General features: G+C 46.2%; 1 protein-coding gene across 1 annotated transcript; it reads left to right on the forward strand.

The window, feature by feature from the left end:
* Positions 1 to 835: 835 nt before the first annotated feature.
* Positions 836 to 21,615, forward strand: ASMT (acetylserotonin O-methyltransferase). The gene is given in 12 exon segments (XM_037824588.1): positions 836 to 904; positions 4,775 to 4,841; positions 4,844 to 4,918; positions 6,284 to 6,475; positions 6,850 to 6,954; positions 6,957 to 6,978; positions 10,283 to 10,317; positions 10,320 to 10,350; positions 17,644 to 17,657; positions 17,776 to 17,892; positions 21,370 to 21,469; positions 21,471 to 21,615. Coding segments are annotated over 12 exon segments (972 nt in total).
* Positions 21,616 to 24,553: the final 2,938 nt, after the last annotated feature.

The raw sequence follows: 24,553 nt of genomic DNA on the forward strand, positions 1-24,553 counted from the left end.
TCTCCCATGTGGATTTTGGACTTGTCAGCCGGCACAATTCCTTAAAATAAATATCTTAATATACATGTGTGTATTTTACTGGTTTTTCTGTTTCTCTGGAGAATTCTGACCGCTCCAGGTTGGATGGAGCATGGAGTAAGGGGAGCTGCCCTTTTTCACTTCTTGGGGCCCTTTCCCGTGCTGTGCTCTGTACTCCCAATTTGGGATTCTTCCCATGTTACCCCAAGCACAGGACAGAAAGAACGTAGAGAATAAAACGAATCACTCACCCAAATTCGAGAGGTAGCTTTTTAGCAGCGCCTCTCACTAAAGTTCTTATTGCACTTATTTAGTCACAGCAAAAACATGCCATTGAGAAAAATTGCAAAGTTGAAACCAGTGATTTGGGACACGTGTGCTTGCTAGGAGAGCCAAGAAGGGAGTCATTTTGCACAGCTTAGAAAGATCCCTGAGCTGTGAAAGTCAGCTTCCTAATATCCGCTTCTGTCCCCATTCCTAGGAGAGCAAAAGATGTTCAATCCATAAAATGATTAATCAGTGCTATTGATCAGGGAGCATATTGTTTTGGGATTAGTTCTGCAGATGATGATATAAGAGCACTGGGGAGTCATTGACTATTTTAAGGCTCTGTGTGCATGAAGGACAGAAGGAGGGGAGAAGGGAGCCAGATGCAGCTAGAAGATTCTGATCCCTTTATAAGGCCAATGGAGCTTTGTAGGGTGGCCCACTTTGGGATCACTAAGGGACAGCCAGCCCCCAGCTTGCTAACAGAGCCAGTACTCACCAGAGCGAGGACAAACAGAGCTCCCAAACCCATGGCTGGAAATGCAAGGAAATGAGCTCCACAGACGAGCAAGCCTACCATCTCTTCACTGAGAACACAAATGGCTTCATAGTTTCCCAGGTAAGGATGCTCCATGGCACACAGAACCAGAAGAACTTTCCAATCAGCACACAAAAAGCAATTGTGCAAAAGAATAAAAGGGTTCTATGTAGACAGGTAGGGAGATGGCTGTGTTGTAGATCAGGGGTTATTGTGAATCATTTTAACTTGGATAATATGGCCTCAGCTTAGAGACAGTCAGGTAGATTGATGGAAATGAATAGAGAAACCAGAAATGGACCCAGGAATACAGGGGAGCTGGGACTCCATGGGTGGGGTGTCTCTGTGTCGTTTTAGAGGTTTGGCCATTTTCATCCGAGGATCCCTTTGGAGACTTGTGGTCACCCATGAGTTCCTTCTCAGCGTGATGTTTTTAAAAACTTAATTTACATAGGATGATAAAGGAGGCAACTTTTAGCAAATTTCCATTATCAAGATATTTAAAACATTTTGTGATAGAGTAATGTAAGTGCTTGCTTATCAATGCACTGAATAACAAGACAATACATTTAAAATACAGGCAATTTTTCAAGGTCCATCTCATGTTGAAGCATGTGTGGTACTTCATTCCTTTTTTAATGCTCGAATAATACCATGTCAAGTGAAAGAAGCCAGAACAAAAATTACATACTGCACAATTTCATTTGCATGCAATATCCAGAATAGGTTAAACACATAGAGATGGAAAGGAGTCTGGTAGTGGCCACAAGGGAGATGGGGTGTGGGAGTGACTCCTTTTGGGGAGATGAAAATGTTTTGGATGCACTCTTCTAAATGTACAAAATGCCACTGAATTGTGTGCTTTGAAACAGTTATTATGGTATGTGAATTTCACCTCAATAAAAAATATAGAGGTGAGTTAACATCAGATTTTGTTTTTTAAAGACGCATTAGTCAAATAGGGCCGTTGGACACAGGGGCTCTCTTTCATCATACAACACGCAGCTCAAGTTCGACTTCCAATTGGTTTTGGTTTTCCATTTGTCAGGACCGAGTGCTGAATGTCTCCATTGCAAAATGTATGGGTGTGAAAGGAATAGAAGAGTCAATAGCCTGCTTTGTGGGGTGAGGGAGAGCTTCCCTTGGAACACCAGGATTCTCTGAGGCTTTTTGGGGTGAAACTCCAAAATTTTGAAATGATACAACTTCAGCATTTGGTGGCTGAGCTGCTCGTCGGCATAGACCTGCCGGAAGGTGGGAAAGTCTGACACAGGGAGAGGGTGATGATGGGAGAGCTAGTCTTGTGTCTCAAACTACCAGAGTTTTGGATTTGCATTGCGTGCCCATGGCATTTAGAATTATCTGCAGCAGCTGTAATGAGAGATGAAAATAGATGTGTTTTCTGTTGGTCACAGTCACTGACTCTGCAAATCCCGGTGGGGTTTGTGTCTAGGTGTGTGATTGAAAGGAGTGCTAATTTCAATTAGAGGTTAGGGAGAATTAAAGTCAAGTTTCTGTCCAGTCCACATTCATGGACCCCCTGAATTCTATCTACACATCCCCAACAGTGAAGAACAGCTATTTTAGACCTTCTGAGATATGGACATGGGATCATTCTTCTCCAGAAAGCAGTGATGTGCTTCCTTCCTCTTCTTTGAAAGGCAACTTAACTCTCCTTGTGAAATTTATCCAGCCCACCAAAAGAGCTCATTCAGTGTCTGCTGCTAGTTGACAATAATTGTTCAGAGATGGGGCTTGCTGCGTTATAAATCTTGGGAGGAAAATCATTTCAGTACCCATAACACGAGATCACATTCGTTGCCATGAGCTAACAGAACAAGAGGTCGACAGAGCAGAATACAAGAGCTGATCCAACCTTAGCAGCACAAAGCTCATTCAACCCTAATAGAACAAGAGCTTATTCAAGGTTCATAGAATGATAGTTAATACATTGATCCTATCTCGATAGAAGAGTCAATACAACTTCAACAGGACAAGAATTGCTATGATACATTGATCCTATCTTGACAGGAGAAGAGTGAATAAAGCTTCAACAGGACAAAAATTAATAGAATAACTCACTAGTATATGAATTGATAGAACTTTAATGCACTTGTTCTCAACGAGGAGAAATTCCACCCTCCAGGGGACACTGGCCATGTCTGGAAACATTTTTGGTTGTCATGACTGGGGAGGAGGTTCTCCAGGCATTGAGTGGGTAGAGCCCAGGGATGCTGCTCAACATCCTACAATGCCCAGGACGGCTACCACAGAGGACCATCCAGCCCCAAATGTCAATAGTGCTGAGGTGGGAAATAATAAGAGATAACAGAACCTTCATAATAGAGTATTTGTTAACATGTCATTACTACCTCCCTCCCTCCCTCCCATACAGAGTTTTAGGACTTCCCTCTGACCTCAGTGGATTTTGCTGTCAAAGAGAAAGATGGTAGTTGTATTTATCTCCACAGGCTGCTGAAATGCAGGTGTGGGGTCTGTGGTAGGGGCGTGTGCCTCCGTCTCCCATCTCCATTATCTCCATCGTCCATGCCTTACACCCACCCAAAACAGTGAGCTCCGGAGAAGGAGAGTATTTATTATTTATTAACTACTTACACTTTATGCATTATTTAAAGGGGTTATTTGTTAACTTCTTTATATAGAGAGGTACAAAGAAGAAAACAGCCAATCCCCGAGAGCCTTTGATACACAGTGCAGGGAACCCCACTGGCATTTTAAAAATTAAAGAAATGCGTGTCCGTGCTTAGGAAATCAAAAGGAAATGGAAAGTCTCCTGTGGGAAGTCTCAAAAGGAAAAGTCTCAAAAGGAAAAGCAGAAGCCAGTCCTCTGCCCCCAGCCCGACGTTCTGCCCCAGGGAGAAGCAGGGATTCTGCAAGCTTGGCTGTGTTGGCACAGCTGTCTTCCCTTTGGGGACTGGAGATTCCACTGTGGAGGGTTTTTCTCTCCCAGAACGGTTTCCAGGCTCTTTTGTTTTAGGAGTGAGGCCGCGGCGGGCATGTCCACTTCCAGGACAACTTTGTGGAGGACACTTTGCTCTGTTTTTGCCGAGGGGCTGGGAGGTTTGGTGAAGTTTGTTGAGGATGGGCTGGGCATGGGGAGGTTGGACCTGCTCAGCATCCCCTTGCTTTGCTCTTCCTTGGCCGGCTGGGCAGTCAGGGTCAGCCTTGCTGGACCCCTGCCCAGCCCTCACCCACACCTTCCTGGGGTTCAGTCCATTGGATAGCCGGTGTCACACCTGGGCAGGTGGTCAACCCCAAACAGGGGCTTGGAGCAGCAGAAACTGCTGTTTCCTGAGCCTACAGTTGCAGCAACATGTAACAATGTATCTCTTGGGAATGTAAAGTGGTGCAGTCACCATGGAAAGCAGTATAGGATCCACTGAGTAACCATAGGACCCGGCAATCCCATTCCTGGGTGTATGCCCCACAAAATTGAAAGCAGGGACTCCAACAAGTATTTGAATGACGATGTTCATAGCAGCATTATTCACAATTGCCAAAAGGTGAAAGCAGCCCGTGTCCATTGACAGATCAACGGACACACAAAATGTGGTCTGTACACACAGTGGGATATTATTCAGCTGTAAAAAGGAATGGAGTTCTGATGCACACGACACCATGGATGAACCTTGAAGACATCATGTTGAGTGGAATAAGCCAGACACAAAAGGACCGATATTGTAGGATGACACTTATATGAAATATCTAGGAATAGAAAATTTTAGAGACAGAAAGCAAATTGGAGTTTCTGGGGACTAAGGGGAGAGAGAAAGGGGAGTTGTTGCCTGGAGAGTACAGAATGTTTATAAATTTTAGGCGTTTTTAAATTAAAAAACAAATGTATCCCTTGCAACCCATGGTGTGTGTTTCTGAGTGGGGTCTCCAGGAGACAGAGAGCTGGTCCTGTTGTTTTTTCTGTTGTTCTCGGAGGTTCTCTTTGCTACCTGTGAGCAGGGCGTGTTTGACTTCCTCATTGAGGCCACATATCTGGGCACCAGCACCGTAGGACGGAGCTTTTACCAGACGCCCATGCATCCCTGAAGCTTCTGAAAGTGGAAATGAGTAGACGAGAAGGTAAACGCAGGGCAGAAGGAGACGCTTGGCCTTTGAAATGAGGCATTTCAAATGTGCATCCTCAGCAGACTCTCTAAAGGACCAGAGAGTAAATATTTTCAGCTTTACAGGACTTGTGGTCTCCCTTGCAAAGGCTCAGCCCTGCCTTTGTAGAGTGATAATATGCTATCAAACGGGCATGGCTGGGTGCCAGTAAAACTTTATATAGAAATATGTATCAAATTTGGCCCCCAAGCTGTGGTTTGCTGAACTGTGTTCCAGAGGTTTCCACACACAGGTGTGCACACAGGCAAGTGTGAAAAAGTATCTGATGAATGAACAAGACAAAAATGAGAAAAAAAATCACAGGTATGTAATTTTTCATCATGCTAAATTTATTCAATTATATTTTTTCATTTTGATGCTAAATTGGCCTTTCTTTTAGGAAATATGGTGATGGTAGCTGGTGTATATATATATTTAATGTCCTTTGTTTGCAAAATTCAAAATTGTCAGCTCGACATCATTTTTGGAGTTCTCTAGATGCTGAAGTTGCAAAGCCTAAGGGCTGTTGTCTGAACCGAAGCACAAAAGAACAGGATGATGTGGCGTGGCTGTGTGTGTGGGGGGTGACAGTGGGGGGCTTTTTGCTGCCAGTGAGGAGTCTGTGGGGTGCCGGCATCAGGGATGAGCTGCCTTGAGTGGGAAGGTGGCTTTGGGGTGTTGGTTGCTCTCAGATTCCCAGGATAAGAAACCAGGAGGAATTGGGGTGCAAGCTACTCAAAGCAATGCCGCCCCACCTCTTGAGCTGTCTGGGGGTCCCCCATGCTTGTGAGCTGTCCCCGCAGGCCCTGGGTTGGAGACACGCTTTCCCTGCTTCTTTTCCTCAGCTCTGGTCCCTGAATCCTAGGGTGGCTGGTGATGGAGCGCATCTTAGTTTCCTAGTTTAAGCGGCTGAAAACAACAGAAATGTACTCTCACAGCTCTGGAGGTCAGACATCTGAAATCAAGGTGTGGGCATGGCTGTGCTCCCTTTGGAGGCTCCAGGGAGGCCCCTCCATGCCTCTTCTTGGGACCCCAGGTGTCCTTGGCTTGTGGCCACATCACAGCTTTGCTCCATCTTTATCTGCTGTGTCCAAATTTCCCTCTCCTTTCTCGGATAAGGGCACCAGGCATATTGTATGTAGGGTCCATCCTACTCCAGATTCCGTGTGCAATGACCCTATTTCCAAATAGGGTCCCATTGACATGTACAGCATTTAGGGCTTGAGTGTGTGTTTTGGAGGATGTGATTTAATCCCCTACAGTGGGGTGCTTCCTGGCTGAGCTAAGCCTGGGTCCTGGAAGGGAGACTGGCTCTGACACAGCACTGGCCGGTGTGTCCAGCTCAGGTCCCACGAGCCGACACGGAGGCTCTCCAGGCTCAGCTCGGAGGCCAAGCGGCTGAGTGTGGCTTCCAGCTTTCCCTCCGGGCTCTGCCTTGGGGGTCCATGGAGAGGGTCCTGCAGGCAGAGGGCCAAGTGTTCAGGGACGGTGGAGACCCAGGCCCAGGACTCAAGCTCATGGGCTTCCTGGGCTGTGCAGGCTGTGCTCCCTGTTGTAAAGGGAAGCGTGTGGGCAACTAAGCACAGGAAGAGGCCAAGGTAGAGTTTGTGCAAAACCTCAGTGGGAACCGGGTCCCAGGAAGGGAAGGAAGGAAGAAGGGCAGGGAGCTGATGTGGCAAGGATGCAGAGAAAGTCGATGTGGAAATGGCTTATCTCCCAATGGGATTTGCAAAGACTCACCTCAACAGGTGGGCCATCTGCCCATCGGCCGGACCTCCTGTTCCTTCAGTCCTAACCCACAGGTGTAAGGATGAGAATCGATTTAAGTCAGGATGTAGGGAGGAGGGGTGTTGTATCAGCAATGATGGGAAATTTAACCTGTTTTCTTTCTTTCTGTTTGTGCTCAGCTCTGTATCAAAACACAGTGCTCTTGAGCAACTACCTCACCAGGGCCAGCCCCACATCCCAGCATCATGTGCTGCTGTACCTGGCCAGGACGACGTACCTGTGCTGGCTCACCTGGCCAATGCTGTGAGGTGGGCATGGCCCTGGTGGCTTTGGCTGGGTCCCAGGGCTCAGTGGGGGCTGCTTGAAGGGAGTCCAGGCAGGGAAAATGCCAAGTTTTCTGTAGAACCCACCCCCTACCTGGCTAAGCTTGGAAATCCCAAGCAGAGGTTGCATTCAGCAGGAGTGGACAGGCAGGATTCATTTCACTCCTCAGTGGTGTGGAGTCCTGTGGGCTTCGTGTGTCTCTGGGGAAGGCGGTCTGTGCTGCTGCTGAGGCCAAGCAAGGAAGATGACTCAGCACAGTGGTGAGACCTAAAACACAGGAACCAGCTCTCATCGTCATTGAGGCTTCTCAACCCCAGAGCTATGGGCATTTGGGGCCGATCATCCTTTGGGGTGGGGGCTGTCCTGTGCACTTTCCTGTGAAGAGTGTTGAGAAACATCTCTGGTCTCCATCCACTCGATGCCAGGAGCACCCCTCCAAAAAATGTCTTTGGACATGGCCAGAGATGCCCTGGTGACAAAATCTTCCCTGGGTGCAAACCACTGCCATAGACAGACAGGTCCAAAGACAGACAGATAGATGATAGTTTAGACAAATAGATAGATAGATAGATAGATAGATAGATAGATAGATAGATAGACAGATTAGACAGATGATAGATAGATTAGATAGATGATAGGTAGATAGATGATGGATGGATGGATAGATGAATGGGTAGATAGATACATAGGTGATGGATGGATAGATAGGTAGATAGTAGATACATGATCAGTGATGGAAAGAGGGATGGATAGATAGATAATAGATGATGGCTGGATAGATAGATGACAGATGATAGTTTAGATAGATAAGTGATGGATGTATAGATAGATTATAGATAGATAGTAGATTTATGATAAGTGATGGTGGATAGATGCATAGTTAGGCAAATAGATGATAGATGATGGATGAATGGATAGATAGATGATAGATAGATGATACATAGATGATGGACATATGATAGTCTAGATGATAGATAAATGATGGATGGATAGGTAAATGATAGTTTACATAGATAAACAGATAGATAGATAAATGATGTATATATACATATAGATAGATGATGGATGGAGAGATAAAGAGTTTAGATAGATAAATGATGGAAATAGATAGATGATAGATGGATAGATAGATGATAAATAGATGATATGTTAGATAGATAAATGATGGATGGATAGATCAATGAGGATAGATAGATAAGATAGATGATGGCTGAATGGTTGGATGGATGGATGATAGATGATGGATAGATAGATGGTAGATAGATGACATAGATGATGGATGGATAAATGATAGATGATTGATGGATAGATAGATGATAGAGAGGTAGACAGACAGACAGAGACAGAATCTTTCATGCTAAGACATGGTTCCCCACCTCAACCCTATTGGCATTTGGGGTTGAATGGTTCTCTGTGGTGGGAACCATCCTGTGTCTTGCAGGATGTCTAGCACCGTCTCTGGGCTCCACCCACTCAATACCAGGAGCCCTCCCCCCCGAGGAGTTGTGACAACCAAAAATGTCTCCAGACATTGCCAAGTGTCCTCTAGGGAGAAAAGTCACCCTCAGTTGAGAACCCCTGCTCTTCATTTTATTTTTTAGTTATCTTAATTCAAATCAAATATAGCTTAGCTGTGAAAAAAGCTGGGGCTGAGTTTTGACATTTATTTTGGAAAATATATTCCCCTTACTTATTTTCCCTTCTATAATCTTCATTTGATTTAATTTTATGTTCTGAAATTGCCTACATGTGAGATTCACCTGAAATGTTTCACCTGAAGGCTGTTTTGAGCCCCTATGGGTGGCCGAGGGGTGGAGTTGGGAGCGGGGAAAGGATGGGGAAGGAGGTGTAACGTGCCTGGGGTGGGGTGTGCTGAGAGCTGGTGCAAGGGGGCTCTGAGTAGTTATTTGTCAGAGATCCAGTCCTCAGGAGGCTCAGGTTGCAACCTCAGACATTATCCTGCTAAGAAAACTCTTATTTCCTTCCCTTGGGTTCCGGGGTGTCTCCTTTATCATCCTCCATCTGCTCATTCATGCATCTTACCAAGTCTTCCCTTGTATCAGGGCAAGTGCTTCTGGCTAAAATTCCAATGGGGGAGCTGCAGTAAATGAGGGATGCAGTGGGAACTGTGGCAAACGGGCGTGTGCTCATCTAAAGAGGCAGCCTGCTCCATCAGCTCAAGTTGGTGGGTGCATGGGGAGACAAGGCCACTTGCTATAGCTTCATTTTATCCTGATTTTTGTGTTTAAATGAGAAATGGCATATCCACATTTTAGTGTGACCTCTCTCAATGTTTGGATGGTGGGACTCTCAATTAAAATAAATGGAGAGGATAAAACAAGTGTTTCCATGGGCTCGACACAGCCCTGGGGTTGCTTGTTTTAGCTCTTCCCCAAAGTGCTGACCCCTTAGAGTGGGTACACTCCAGGTCTCTCCAGGTCTTGCTGGACCACTGCCACCTGTCTCCATGACATGACCCCTGATGATGGGCACCATCTCAGGTGGTTTATTTACAACTGCTGTTTCTGTGCTGCAGGTAGCTATTGATTTACCTTTCTTGTATTCTTCATCACATGGTGACTGGTCGTCTCAGAGGGTCAGGCAAAAAAGACATGGTTATGGTGGCCAGGAGTTGGGAACTGTGAACGCCAGGAGAAAGATGGGATGGTTTTGTTGGTTTCAGAGCCTCCACCAGGATGGAAGTGGGAGGAATGTAGGGAAAGCATTCGCCTCCATATTGCACAGGACTTGTCCAAGCGGTGTGGATGATCAAGGTGGGTGTGGACGGTCAAGGTGGGTGTTGATGGCAAATGTGGGTGTTGACGGTCAAGGTAGGTGTTGATGGCAAATGTGGGTGTTGACGGTCAAGGTGGGGTGGATGGTCAAGGTGGGTGTGGACAGCCAAGGACACCTCTATGGTGAAGAGAGCAGAGGGCAGTGCAGAGTCAGCTGCCTTGCCCCCACGAGGCGCCTCTGTGCCCAGATGCCTGGCAGTGAGTTTCGGGACGGCGACGCCTGCTGACTGTCCCTCATTTCCCTTCTAGATCGTCTTTGTAGCTCGTTCCCTCCTTGCCTGGGTCAGGAACAAGGCAGTAGCTCAGGAGGCTGCAGCTTAGCGTGTGTGTTTGTGCGTTTAGAAAGGAATTGCTGCCTGGGTTTGCTGACTTAATTACATCCCCCGTTTGTTGTGGACGTGATGCAAGACGAGTGCATGGGGCCACCGGGCTGTCCCTGGTGATGTTCAATGAACGTGTGCATATTTAAGCGAAACACTTTCCCCTTTTTCAGAGAAGGGAAGAACCACTACAAGAAGGCATTCAGAGTTCATCAGATGAGCTCTTCACAGCCATCTACAGGTAACGCTTGCCCCTCAGAAAGCACCGATTCTGATGGGTTCATGTTTATGCATTTTTTTTTTATTAAGGTGAAACTCATACAACACAAAATTAACCATTTTAAAGTGAACAATTCAGTGGCATTGCATACATTTGCAATGCTGTTCAACCACCGTCTCTATCTAGTTCCGGAACATTCTAATCACCCCAACGGAGACCTGTTTGTACCCATTAAACTGCCAAGTGGGAGATGCTAGATATGAAAGGTCATTTACTTTGGACTCCATTTATGTTTATTTTAAAAGTAATTCCAGAAGTGAATAAATGCATCCAAATAGAATGACAGAGAAGGGAGTGGATATTTACTTTTTAAAATGATCAGATTTTTCTGTTCTGATGTTTTCCTTGATCCATTCCCTGGGCAGACGCAAATGCCCTTCTCTTTAAGAGATTACTCATAATCCCGTCATTTAAGTGGAAAATTCAAACACAGTTTTTGCTAAATCCAAATTCAAGTAGAAAGTTGAGACACAGTTGTACTAAATCCAACATTTATGTAGAAAGTTGAGGCATGATTGTTGCTAAATCCAACACTCAGGTAGAAAGTTGAGGTGTGATTGTTACTTTGGCCAGAATGAGCGTGGTAATGGCTTAGTTCTTCGCTTTCCTTGGCATGTATAGGCAGTTTTTGCATACACATGAAGCTCTGGTATCGAGTTCTGTGATGGTCATGAGTTGATGGTGGTTTCAAGTGTTTCCAGATGGCCAAGGGGTGCAGGACAAAAAGGGGGAAAGGGTGGGGTGGTGGTGGAAAGTGCATGAGTTGGGGTTGCTGCCAGAAACTCTGACTTCCCCTGCCCTCCTCTCTCTCCCACCCTCTCCTCTCCCTCCCCCTCCCCATTCCCTCTGATTGCAAACCAGAGAGCAGGCTGGGGGTGGGGTGGGGGGTTCTGGGTGAGGGAGGGGATTGCAAAAGGAGGGGAGAGAAAGCTCCCAGCCCTCCCCGCGCTGTGTCCTTCTGCTCGCCCACCTGTCACCCCTGCGGAGACCCATCCCTTTCCCGCAGCCTCTTCCCCACCTCCCTGAATTCTCACCTTTTGGATCCTCAGCCCCAGGGCATGTGAACCCCCCTCTAGGGCTCGAAATGGGGGCCATTCTTGCGCTCTGGACTTTGGGTGGAGGGACCCTTTCTTGATTCTCCCAATTAGAGAGCATGTGGACTCATTTCTGATGGGAACATCCCAGACGGGCTGCCAGAGAACCTTTGAGTCTGTCCATGTCCATGTCCATGTCCATGGGGAAGCTTTGGGAGCTGACCTCTTTGGGGGTTCCACGGTACTGCTCACTCCATTTTACAAAGGCCAGAACGTGGTAAAGAAAATGACGAGGGAATGTGGGCAGCAGGTCAACTCGCATTAGCCCACGGGAGGGTGCATCCGTGGACTGTCCCTGCTGCACAGACAGGATTTGTTGGACCTCATCATGGGGCTGATCCATCTCCCACATGTTGACAGTTGACTGGTGCCCCCAAAATGTGTTGAACTAACCCCTGCAACCTCAGAATATGCTTTATGTGGAAATAGATGCAACAGGTGGAAATTTGCAACTATAGGAACTATAATGAAGATGTCATTAAGTTAAGGATCTGGAGATGAACCCATCCTGGATGTACAGTGGGTCCCAAATCCATCTTTTAAGAAGAGGGGAGACAAGAAGACAGAGAGAGAGAAGAAAGGAAGACCACAGAGATGCAACTACAAACTGTGGAGTGTCGGGGCCACGAGGAGCTGCAAGACGCAGGAGGGAGCTTGCCCTAGAGCCTTCGGAGGAGATATGACCATGCCCCACCTTCATTTCATTCTTCTGTCCTCCAGGGTAATGAGAGAATGACTTTCTGTTATTTTCAGCCACCCATTCTGTGGTCATTTGTCTCAGCAGCTGCAGGGAATTCATACATAACATTTAAGAAATCGGGCATCTGCTTGTAAATCCCTTGGGGAGCTTTGCTTCAAAGATGTCCTACAAGCTAATGAAAGAAAAAAATGGAAATCCCACTTGGAACAGTGAAGAAATTCTTCTGCATTTCCTACTTTGGAAGACTGCTGGCCCCAGCTGTTTGCTGTAGCCAATGAGCAATGGCTGAAAGGAGAGGGGTTGGGTACATCAGGGATCCCTAAACTCAAGCGTCTGCCAGCATCCCCTGGGGATTGCCGGGTGTCAGCCCCAGAGCTTCTGATTCAGCCTGTCTGGGTGGAGCTGAGGGTCCTCACGTCTAACAAGTTCCCAGGGAAGCTGCTGGTCCAGGGACCCCACTTTGAGAACCACTGGTGTGGATCAAGTGGATGTTTTAGCCAAAGACCTTGTTCTCTTCCCTCCTCAAGCTACACCTGCACCCCTGGAAAACAATCAGTGGAACCATCGAGCAGCAACTTGCTGCTTTCCACATTGCCTTCCTGGAGGAAGCAAAAGGCTGGCTGAGCCTAAAGGGACAGATGCATTTTCTGGAGTTCTGGGGCACAGATGTCCCTGGAGCCTTAGGAACTCCATGCTCTGATGCTGAGGTATGACAGGGACCCCTGGCCATCTCTGGAGCATCTTTGTGGGTGTAGCAGGCCCCAGCATGATACCATTGGGTCTCCAATGCCCCAGAGCAGGTGTTTATCATCCTTGTCTTAGAGGTTAAGAAGGTAGAAGTGGCAGGGCTGGGGTTTCCCCTGCAGTCTGCTACATGTACATCATCTCACTCCCTACATCACCCTGTGCTGCCTTCCCAATAGGGGAGGTACAAAGGTAGGAGCCTCTTGGTAAGACGGGATCTGCTTTCCACAATGCAGTCTCTGGCTGGATGCACTTGCTGTGGTTACCCTTCCAAGCTGCAGGAGGAAAAACCCTTTCATCAAAACCATGGTTCGGAGGCATTGGCTGAGCTGCTCAAAATGAAGTCAGGATGCGTGAGGCATGCTCAAAAGGGGCATGGTCCCAAGTTCCTGGATCTGAGGGTGCCCCCCTCATCTGTAGGGCAGCATCAGGGCATAGAAGGAAAGGGTTCTCTCCGTGAGGAACTCTGGGATCTATGGAAGCCAGCCCAAAGGTGTGTGTGCATCTGCTGTCCACCGTGGTTGGCAGGGTCAGCTCCAGGCAAGGAGCTGTCTGAGTTCAAAATCCCTGGCCACTTGGCTCTGGGCAGGGCCCAGGGTCTCTCTCAGCTTCGGTTTCCTCAGATGTACAATGAAGATGATTGTGATGATTGAATCACTCAGAAGTTTCTCAGTGCATGTGCAGATTTTCCACAGTCAGTGATATAGTCAGTTATTGCAAGCAAGAGAGGAGCCCAGACTGCTCTGTTTCAGCAACTTGGGATGAAAATTCAAGACAAGGAGCATCGGAGCCTCTAGACTCAGATATGCCCCTGTGAAGAATCTGGAGGGGTATCTTCCCTGTTGTCTCACCTGGACATGTCTGCTACAGGAAATGTGTGCACTTCTCACCTACAGAGTCTGCCTGGGAATTCCCGGCTCCTTTAGGCTGTCATCTGCCCTTAGCTGGACAGGGACCCTGGGCACAAAAGGTTAAGCTGGAGCCACTGTGGACGGTGAAGTCATGGTCAGCCCAGTCAGGAAGAGGAGCTGAATTTCGGCGCTGGTCACTGATGATGCAGCCAAAAAGACGGGAGTGGGGGAGGGACCCCAGCTTGGTTCACCCCGGGGCAGAGGGTGTGGGGCTGCCTGCAAGCCCTCTGCCTGGCTCATGCTTTGTGTCCACTTCCAGGCTGTTCTAGAGCCCTGGTCAAGGAGTGCATGTCTCCATATCCAGGGTGCAAGGTCACTGTTTTCATCTACCAGATGTGGTACAGATGGCAAAAAAAGCACTGCTTATGCCAGGAGGGAGAACGGATCGACTTTGTGAAGGTAGGTTTCCTTTGCTGTCGATGTCCTCAAGGAAAGACAGATGCATTCGAGACAGGGGTGGCCGGACGCTTACCGTCTCCGATGGAGGTTCAGCGTGGCTTCCTAGACCCTAGGTAATCCCCTTCAATGTGCAACTGTCTATTATTCACAGTGAATGGGAGACTGCATAAGGGTATCCTGTTTCCTTACAATGAACCCTTTCTTGGGTATCTAAACCAAATGTACTTATGCAATAAGTGGGACTGGGTTAAATTAAGGTGAGAAAACGATGAGGAGACAATGACTGATTCAGGAGAAGCATTTCAGCCATTCTGAGGTGCAGAGGCCACAGAACCGAGCTGACTGCTGCGGTGAGGAGCTGTCATTTATTGCCTGGGAAACATTGGATATGGCTCCCTGTAATCTGTCAGGAATTTCTCTCCCATCTTCAGATACTCTGTCCCTCCTTTCAAGGAAGAAACTGACCTTTCATGGCTCTTTCTCTTCCCTGCATCAGAAAGAAAATGCCAGGGAAGATATCAGCCACATCTGTTCTTAGTTCTGCCATGAATTTGGTATTACTGTTTTTTTTCCCCCATCATCTCCAATTTTTAAGCCTTCTTGTGGGACATCGGCCACCACAGCGATGATGAATCTGTACTGGGGCAGAACTGGACATATGTAACATAGTACATACAGTATATTTACTAAGTCAATGAGTCATCTCCTTTTGAACTTCTCTGGATCCGACAGACCACAATTTAGGGTGAGTCGAGTGCAGCCACAGCATAACATTCTCAGGGTTGGTTACTGTATTTAAGGCTCTGATTTTTGGTGCATAGTAGATTTTTTGCATTAATTTTGGTTTTTTAATATATCCCATTGAGATACAATTTATGTTATTGACCGAGTCTTTTGGGCCCCTTTAATCTGGAGTCAACGTGAGTGCCTTGCTTGCTTCACCCTAGTTTTGGCCTGGTGAGTGTTTTTTTTCACTTCTTAGAGAGGAATGCTCAGTGTTGATTTCTGTTTACTCATCTGAAAAGTGGAGTCATGAAATGACCTTCAGAGGGTCAGGGAGTTCAAAGAAATGATAAATTAGAGTTGCAAGCCAGAGCCTGCACAGCTGAGGCATGCATTTGGAACTCTGTTGTTAGCAAAGAAGGGAAAAGCCACATACAAAGTAACAGTAGTCATCCATAAAAAGAAACAAAGTTCTGACACCTGCTATGATGTGGATGAAGCTTGAACACTTTAAAAAAACACATGTTGTATGATTCCATGGAAATGCCCAAAACAGGCAAAACCATAGAGAAAGCAGACAAGTGGGTGCCCAGGGCTTGGGGGACGGGGAAGGGGGAATGACTGCTGATGGACACGGATCTCCTTTTGGGTGATGAAAATGTTTTGGAAGTAGATAGAGGTGTTGGCTACACAATATTTTCAATGTACTAAATGCCACCACGTTGTGCACTTCAATAAGATTAATTTTATTTTATGTGACTTTCACCTCAATTTAAAAAATTTAAAAAAAACACAAAAAATCAAGGGAAAGCTAGTGGAAGCCACAGTCTTGGACAGGAATTTTCTTGCACCTGTTCTGTACCTCTCCCCACCCTCCCACCTCCAGAGTCCCACACTGAATTTTCCATTTTCTAGGAAGATGCTTAAAGGGGCTGTGTCTTTGTTTTTCCTGCTGGATATTTTAAACCCATCTAAACAGCCATGTCATGAAATAACTAAACAAATAGCTGTATCTTCATGCCCCCAAATTGCAAAGCTCCAGCTTCTTAGATTCCTGAAAGACATACCGTCCTTTCTGCCTGGGGTTTGCCAACTTTTTCTGTAAAGAGCTAGATGGACCATGTTTTAAGCTTTGCTGGCCAAGAGGTAACACTGAGGATATTATGTAGGTGCTTTTATAACGGAGAGAAAACACATTTCCATGTAGTTTTTAAGTTGACGGATGCTGAAATGTGAATTCCATGTCATTTTCATGGATCAAGAAATTATATATTCTTCTTTCAATTTTTTTTTCTATCATTTTAAAAGGCAAAAACCATTCTTAGCTCTGCAGGTGACAGTTGGCTGACTTTGGCTCGTGGGCTGTGGTTTGCTGAGCTCTACCTCATCTCATTTGCAGAAGACAATCCTTGGGACTCACGCCTCCCTTTCCCTGCCCTACGGCATGGAGGAATGTTTGGAGACCCCGAATCTCCGCGGACACTCGGCACAGGGGTGAGAGGTCAGAGATAACCAAGATGCTGTTGGTTCAGACATTCACTGAGGCTGAAGTCTTTCTGGAAATGAGGATGACCCGTCAGCTACAGAGTAAAATTCAAGAGAAGTAGCCAGTGGAGAAGAGAAGGCATGGAGATGGGTGTCAGTCTCTCCTTAGATTTCCGGAACATACCGAGGCTGGGGAAGCCACTCTTGGCTGTTAGTTTATCTGTGTGCCCATTGCATGGCATCTCTACAAAATCTCCTTGGATTCCAGGAGTTTCTACCATGTACGTCAGATAAGGCAGCTGGACTGCCTGGGAATTTACTTTCTGGGAGAGGAGATGGCAGAACCCCAACAAAAGAAGAGCATTTCCCCATGCAGGGAAAGTAACAAAGAGACTGAGATGGGGAAACAGAGGAATATCTAATTTAATACCTTGTTCAGAGAAGGCTTCTCCCAGCAGAGGGTACGTGAGCTGAGACTGGAAGGATGGAAAGAAACAAGTTGCATGCAGATTGAGGCTTGCAGAAGGAGGCAGCGGCACGTGCAAAGGACCTGCAGTTGGGGAGAGAGCTGTAAGATTTTCCAATTAGGTACCATCCCAGGCACGTTCTCCTTTCTCTGAGTGTTAAGAGCTTGTGAGTGGGACTTGCTGCTTCAAAAGAACATAGAGTGACCATGTTCGCCATCTGAGTAAGTGTGAGCCTCTCACCAAGAGACCCAGGCAAGCCACTTAACTTGTTTGAGAGACAATCTCATGATTTGTGCAATGTGGGTCCTCATTTCAGTGATAAGTCAGTTTTATCCGGCAGGACCTCCCAGGAGCCAGGCAAGGGCCAGACTATTCTTCGGAAGGTGCAGAGTTCAGACAACAGAGCTCTGCTGAGTTAACCCTTTGCTGCATGGGGTTTTCCATGCTATCTTCCAAAATTGGTACCTTTTGATTTTGTAGAGAGAATATTTTCAGAGTCAAGTGCTTGACTTCATGCGTGCATAGATGGCCTGTCTTTGGGATTTCCTTTCAATCAGGAAATGGGACTTGATGATTGGGTCAATTGAATTCATCCCAAAGGATTGCCCTGGGGTTTGGGCTCTGTCAGGGCATTAGGAAATGAAAACGTTTTCAAGAGGCGAGACGGGAAACGTCACCCCACCCATCTTCAGGATTTCCCGGTGTTTACACTGAGCTGTGTCTCTGTTCAGTGATAAATCTGCAGGTGACCACCTGGTGAAACCTGGGGGATGGCACACTCACCAGGTGACTCCTTGCTGGTGCAGATTTTGTAAAGTGGGAGAGCTCACAGCTGACCCCGGTGCACCCGCTTTGCATTACAGGATATTTCTTTAAAGAAACCCTTCTGGAGGTGGGTCTGTTTGTTCTGATGAGGGTCCTGCATGACTGGAAGGATGAGAAGTATTCATACCTGCTGGCAAGGATCCACCTGGCATGCCTGCAAGCCAGGTGGGTTTGGGTTCTGCACATGCACCTGAGCTTGTGAGCCCTTTGGAAGCAGAATTCCTGGGGTCTCATTTCAGTGCCATGTCATGAGTGGGTGTACAGGTGAGTGTAGATGCCAACTGATTGGATTTCCATCTGGACAGATGAGTATAACATTCCGTCATTCCATCACTAATGCAGTAATAGATGGAGAAAGTACACAGATGTGAAATCCCCTGAGCCTCCGAGTAGTGTAAATTTGGTGAATTTGGCCCAAACCGTCCATACCTGGGCACAGCCACTGTTCTGTGAATGGGAAAGGTACCCAGCTAACCTCCAAGACACACCCATCCTGAAGGTGCAGGATGATGTGGTCACAGCTGTTACAAACGCCACAATAATAAATGCCTCCCCAATAAGACATGACCTGAGATTGTTAACGATCAGTATCTCTATTTATTAGATGAGAAATCTCAGGTTGATGGAGTTTAAGAACTTTCAAAGTGGTGCTTCCCAAATATTGTCTGTGACATACTCATCCTAAAACATTATGGTTTATTTGAGATCAACTTAACTGGGCTTCCTGTATTTTTGTTTGCTAATTCCTGCAAGCCCATTCAGGGGTCTCTGAAGCCCTTTTTGCTCTCTGGCTTCCCACCATCTCCCACCATCACTGTCTACCTCCTGGCACCAGAATCTGCCCTTTTGTTGGTTCTGTTGGTGGGGAGTGGTCTCCAGGGACCACGAGCTAGGTCTGGGGGTGCTGAAAGCTGGGGTGCCTGTTTCCAGCCCCCTTCTGTGGGGAGATCTAGGAAACATATCTAATGTTCATGATTCTTACTGAAATTTCCAATTCACAAAATGGCATTTAGCTCTGTGCTTTTATATTTGCAACTTCTCTTAGATCTGGAGTTCTGATTCCTAGTTATATTAAAATGCTACTTGTTTGCTTTATACAGTAGAATAGATGACATTGTAACAAAGTAACTAATACATGCCATTGTAACAAAGTAACTAAATCAATGTTGCTACAAACAACTACCAAGTGAAGTTCATGGTTTCTTGGCAGTTCTTGTCTTGAAACATATCCCCTCCAAGGAGGTTGTGGTTTCTGTATTCAAAGAGGGCTCAGAGCAATGGTTTTCACCTTGAAGTGATATTATCAATTTGATACATTGTTAGGCTCAAGTACTTGGGTTTGCTTACAATTTTAGTCCTTGCTTTTTCCCTTTGTGTTTTAATTTTAATTTTTGAATAGTAAAACATGCTTCAAGAGCCAATAATTAGAATAAGCAAACTCCTAGAGTCAGAAATTATAATATAGGTTACCAGGGGGTAGGGTAAGGTAGGGGATAGTCAATTAAGGCTTAAAAGGCTGCAGAGTTCCTATTTGGGACGATTGAAATGTTTTGGTAATGGGTGGTGGTGACGGTAACACATTGTGAACAGAATTAACAGTACTGAAATATATATATGAATGTGGTTAAAAGGGGGAAATGCTGGGTTGTATATATGGTAATAGAATAAAAATTAAAAAAAAATCCATGGAACTGCACATTATCAACAGCAAATCTTAAGTTCAAGCATGGACTATAATTAATAGCACAACTATAAAAATGGGCTTTCATCAATTGTAACAAATATTCCAAACCAATGCAAGGGGTTAATAACAGGGTGGCATATGGGAATCCTGTATTTTATGCATGATGATTCTGACAACCCATTTCTCTAATAAAAAAACAAAAAAAGGAACAAACAAAAATCCAAAACTACACAAAAAAATTATGTTTGGAGAAGTTTAGCTTCCATGCATAACCCATTTCTCCCTGGCTATGTAGTGAGCAGTTTTATTAGTTTCTTATTTATTCTTCCAGCGTTTCTTTTGTAAAAGCAAATATATATATTTATATTTACATAAATTTTTCTATATCTTATATTTTATATTTTATGTATCTATAAATATATTTCATGTTTGTATTTGGTTTATATATAAGCATATTTATATTTGACTTATATATAAAATTGAACATACCTTTTTGGAGGGCACATTCAACTCATAACTATATATGCACAAGCACCTAGTCATATACTCTGGACACTAGTTTGCTCGTTGCTTTCTTCACTGAACAGTGGAACCAGGAGACCAGGCTATGTCTTGATGTAAAGTGCTTCTCCACCTTTTTCACTGCTGAGTAGTATTCTATATGCAGATGTCCCAGCATTTACTCCACCAGCCTCCTACCGAGTCATTTCTAAATAATTACAAATTCCTGCAAATTATATATACATGTTGCTTTGTTTTGATCTCCAGAGTGAAGTCCTATAAATATTATTTATTGGGTCAAAGGATAAATGAGTTGGTAATTTTTCAACAAGATTTTTAAATGACATTTCATCATGTTTTGTTCAAGGATCAGGTACATAACAAAACTGGTTGAAACTTATACATAACAATTGTTTTCGTAACTTGATCAGAATTGTTTCCCTTTGAGCTTTTGGAGAAAATAATATTTTCAGTAATATTACATTTAAATGATATAATTAGTAATAAGGGGCTAAACAGCAGCCTGTTATTTTCCTGCTCTGTTCTCCAATAATATATGATGAGTAGAGATGATTCTTCTTTCCCCAAACTGGAAAGCCAAAGGCTGCCTTTGATGCAATGTGCTTTCTCTAAATCTGGGTTTTGAAATGGTGGAGTCTTGTTGACATCCTCTATAAGAAATTTTATCAGATGCCTCTAACTACAAAACCAGAGCTTGAGGCAGTTTGCTCCTCATTACCTTGCATTTTAGCATCATTTGTTCCATGTGCTTTCTGCATTTAGCCAGATTTCCATGATGGCTATAAATAAACAGAATATGAAAATTAAAATTTAAAACTGTTTAATGGTCAAAGGTATCAAATAGCTCGTGGGGTTCAGCCAAGCAATTACACCAAACGGGTGACTGAGCATATTTTTACACCTCACCTGCACGTTTCCAAGATGCTCAGAATATTCTCTCCATGGGGATAATTGAAGGTTTCATACATGGCACCTAAGCTCTGCAAATAGCTGTCGAATCACTCTTAGCCTAACCCTGGGCTACACCCTCCTCTCTCAGGTGCAGGTCTAACCACTGGCTATACCTGTGTGATTTGGTGACCACACAGAATCCGCCATCATCCCAGCTCTGCCTCCAGCCTCCTGAGAGGTCTGCACCCTTCACTGTTCTACTGGGAGAGGCAGGGGCTGTTTTGCAGACACGCCCCTTGTCCACTGGCTGGAATGCAGAACGCTTCTTGGAATCTGGGGCTAAAAGGAAGTCCAAGGCACCAAGCTGGGGTCCATCCTTGGACGAGCACGGGGCTCAGAGAGGGGAACAGATGTGCCAGGGCTCTGGGTAAGACACCTGGCTAGGGGTCACCTGGATGGGGCTGAGGACAGGGTTGGTGGGAGAAGAGCAGGGGTGGGGGGTGGTTTGGACGTCCTCACACACTTTCCTCTCCCTTCCCACGCGGTGGGGTCTTGGTGATCGAAAGCCTCCTGGACGAGGACATCTGGGGCCCTCTGACCCCCCAACTGCACTCCCTAAACGGGCTCATTCAGATGATGGCAGAGAGGGGACCCGGCAGCGTGCCGCATGCTCACCTATTCAGCTGGTGGCCGTGACTTCCAGCCAAAGAGAACAAGGAATATCTACGACGCCGAGCTACCCAGGAAATATACACCTATACTCAAAACACACAGGGAATAATGAAGAGATGGGTCTCGACCGGGTTTCTTGCTCTCAGGGTTTGCACAGAGAGGGATTCGGTGTTTTCGCTGCCAGGCTGCCAACTGTCCGGGGAATCAGGAAATTCATCCTTCTGTACCTAGACATAGCTCCTGTGTTCTCACAGGTTCTGCTTGGGGTCTTGGTGATGGGGGATTGAGTTCACCTGCATTGCTGATGTGGGCGAGACTGTCACACTTCCTGAGCTGTAATATGGGGTTTGGGAACCCACCTCATGGGGTGTCCCAGAAACTATGCCCTGAGCTGAGCAATTGGCACAAACAGACATCTGGATAATCAATGGTGGTGACAGACGGTAACTGCTTGTGCTTGTTCTACGAATTGCTAGCAATGCCATCTCAACAAGTCAGGCTGGGAGAATTCCGTCCCCCTGTCTCATTTGTATGCATACCTATTTGCAAAACCTCCAAAAGGGGAGCCAGCCACATGTCGTCTCATTAAATCATACTCATTCTGCAGACAGAGGGACTGGTCAGCAGAAGACGCTATGGAGCAAGGAAGTTTCCTGCCCCTGAAAACCCATACCCAGTCCTCCTGGGGATTTTCCAAGATGGCAAAGACATTTTCTGCTTCTGGTTTTCCTCTTGCACACACATCAGAAAATTATTTTTGGTGCTGTCTTTCCTTTCAGTCTAGCCTTTTTTTCCCACTTGAGGGTGAGAAAACAAAACAAAACGGGTCATGGTGAAAGTGTCGAAAGCAAGCAACGACACACCCATTCCAAGTTTTAAGATTGAAAAAGCTCCAGAGGTCTGTGCTTCTTTGCCACGATGGTCTGTTTCCGAGAAGTGAGCTGGGAATGTGTGCACAGTTTCATGACACCTTTTAAAATTAGATGCAGCAGGACGGAAAGAAGAATCCAGGACATCTTAATTTTCTGTGGAGGAGTTCTCGCAACCGTGATTGTCTAATTTCAGAGTGTTCTCGCTAGAGCTGGGATGTGATCTTCTGCTGAAAAGGTGTTTGTGGCTGTGGGGGAGAGTGGCGCCAGGTGATCACAACTGACAGCAAGTGCCCGGCACGAGTCCGTAGTGATGTGTCAGCAGCACCAGTTATGGGGTCCCGTTTATGGGGTTTTGGAGATGCACGTACAGCTAATTTTGGAGGTTCCTTGATTCATGGGTGGATAAAAGTTTTCTCTTTTCTCATCCCCACCCCAGCAATGCCATGTGACATCTTCCTTACCTTGAGCCCTGGATAGCAAAGTCTTCTCTGATGCCACAATTATCCTATAAACCAGAGTTCCCGAGTTCCCCTCTAGCCTGGCTGCAGAATTTCAGTCTTCTTGCAGCTGGGCTCCCACCTCCTGCCTTGATGCAGGGTCTGTGCCCATCACAGGGTTAGACACTGTGCTACTGGGAGAGGCGGGGGCTCTTTTGCAGATAAGCCCTAGTCTGCTGGCTGGAATGTAGGACCCTTCTTAAAAGCTGGGGCTGAAAGGAAGTCCAGGGCGCCAAGCTCAGGTCCATCCTTGGACGAGCATGAGGCTCAGAGGCGGGAATGGCCATGCCAGGGCTCTGGGTAAGACACTGGCCAGGGTGGACATCTGAATAGGGCTGAGGAGAGGGGTGGTGGGAGAAGGGCAGGGGTCAGGGGCAGTTAGGACGTCTGGGCTGGGGGCAGGACCCTAACTAGTCCCTAAGGAGGAAGGGCTGGAACCTGGCTTGGCTCTTGCATCTCCCTGGGGCAGAGAAGAGGGCTGGAGCTGGCAGGGGACGGTGCTTCTGTCCCAACAGGGTGGGAGATGTTCCTCATCCAGGCTGATTATTCCCATGCTGGGGCCCCAGCTCCTTTTGGCAAACCTAGGAGGGACATTGACCCCTCTGAACTCTTGGAAAGTCTTTGATGGTTCTATAGCATGTTTTCTCACATTTGGGTCTCGGGTATAATTCAGAGTCAGTGGGAAAAGTCTTCTCCATAAGTAGAAACTCAATTCCTTAAAGGACTTTTGTTGCTTCCTATGTTTTCTTGACTCTTATACTACCAAAGCAGGATTCCAAGTGGTAGGAATGAGTATATATTTGTGTTTTTCTCCCACTTTTCCTTAGACCCCGAATCCTGCTGAGTTGATGAGGTACATGGTGTAGCAGCTAGAGCCATTTTCATTTTCTCTCTTTTTAAATATCTCATGCCCTAAGTGATAAAAAAGAGGAACAAAGTTGGATCTTTGCCAGCGATTTTTACCCTTTCCAGAAAATTGTGTGACTTTATTGGGTTGCAGAGTGTACGAGTTTCCTATAGCTGTGGTAACAAATTACCACAAACTTTGTAGCTTAAAATAGCATAAATTGATTCTGTTACAGTTTTGGGGACCAAATGTCCAAAATTGATTTCAGCAGGGCTGGTTCCTTCTGGAGGCTCCAGGGGGAGAATTTGCTCCTTGCTTTTTCCAGCTTCCATTCCTTGACTCGTGGCCCCTTCCTCCATCTCCAAACCCAGCAGTTGAGCATCTTCAAATCGCCATCTCTGTCATCCTCCCTTCTCTCACCTTCTTGCCCCCTTCTTATAAAGTCTTTTGTGATGACATTGGGCCAACTGGTAAACCCAGCATCATCTCCCTTCTCAAGAGCTTTAACTTCTCCCCACCTGCAAAATCCCTTTTGCCATGTAAGTAGCATGGTCACAGTTTTGGGGGATGAGGAGGTGGGCATCTTTGGGGCCACCACTGGGTGGCTTCTGCTCACTGGCATCAGCAGCTCCAGGGATGAGCATCTTTCTCACAATTCCCACATTTCCCGGGCTCCTGCTGGTTCCTCACTGGAAAGTTGACCAGCCCCAACTCTGGGTGTGTTGGGGCTATCCCTGCCTGTCCCCAAGAGGGGCTCCTCCCCATCTACTGCAGGCACCTCCTGCCTTGACCTTTGCAATATTAAACCATCTCATAGAGGGTCTTAGAGGA

Source organism: Choloepus didactylus (assembly GCF_015220235.1).
Source record: "Choloepus didactylus isolate mChoDid1 chromosome X unlocalized genomic scaffold, mChoDid1.pri SUPER_X_unloc1, whole genome shotgun sequence".
Classification (NCBI taxonomy): domain Eukaryota; kingdom Metazoa; phylum Chordata; class Mammalia; order Pilosa; family Megalonychidae; genus Choloepus; species Choloepus didactylus.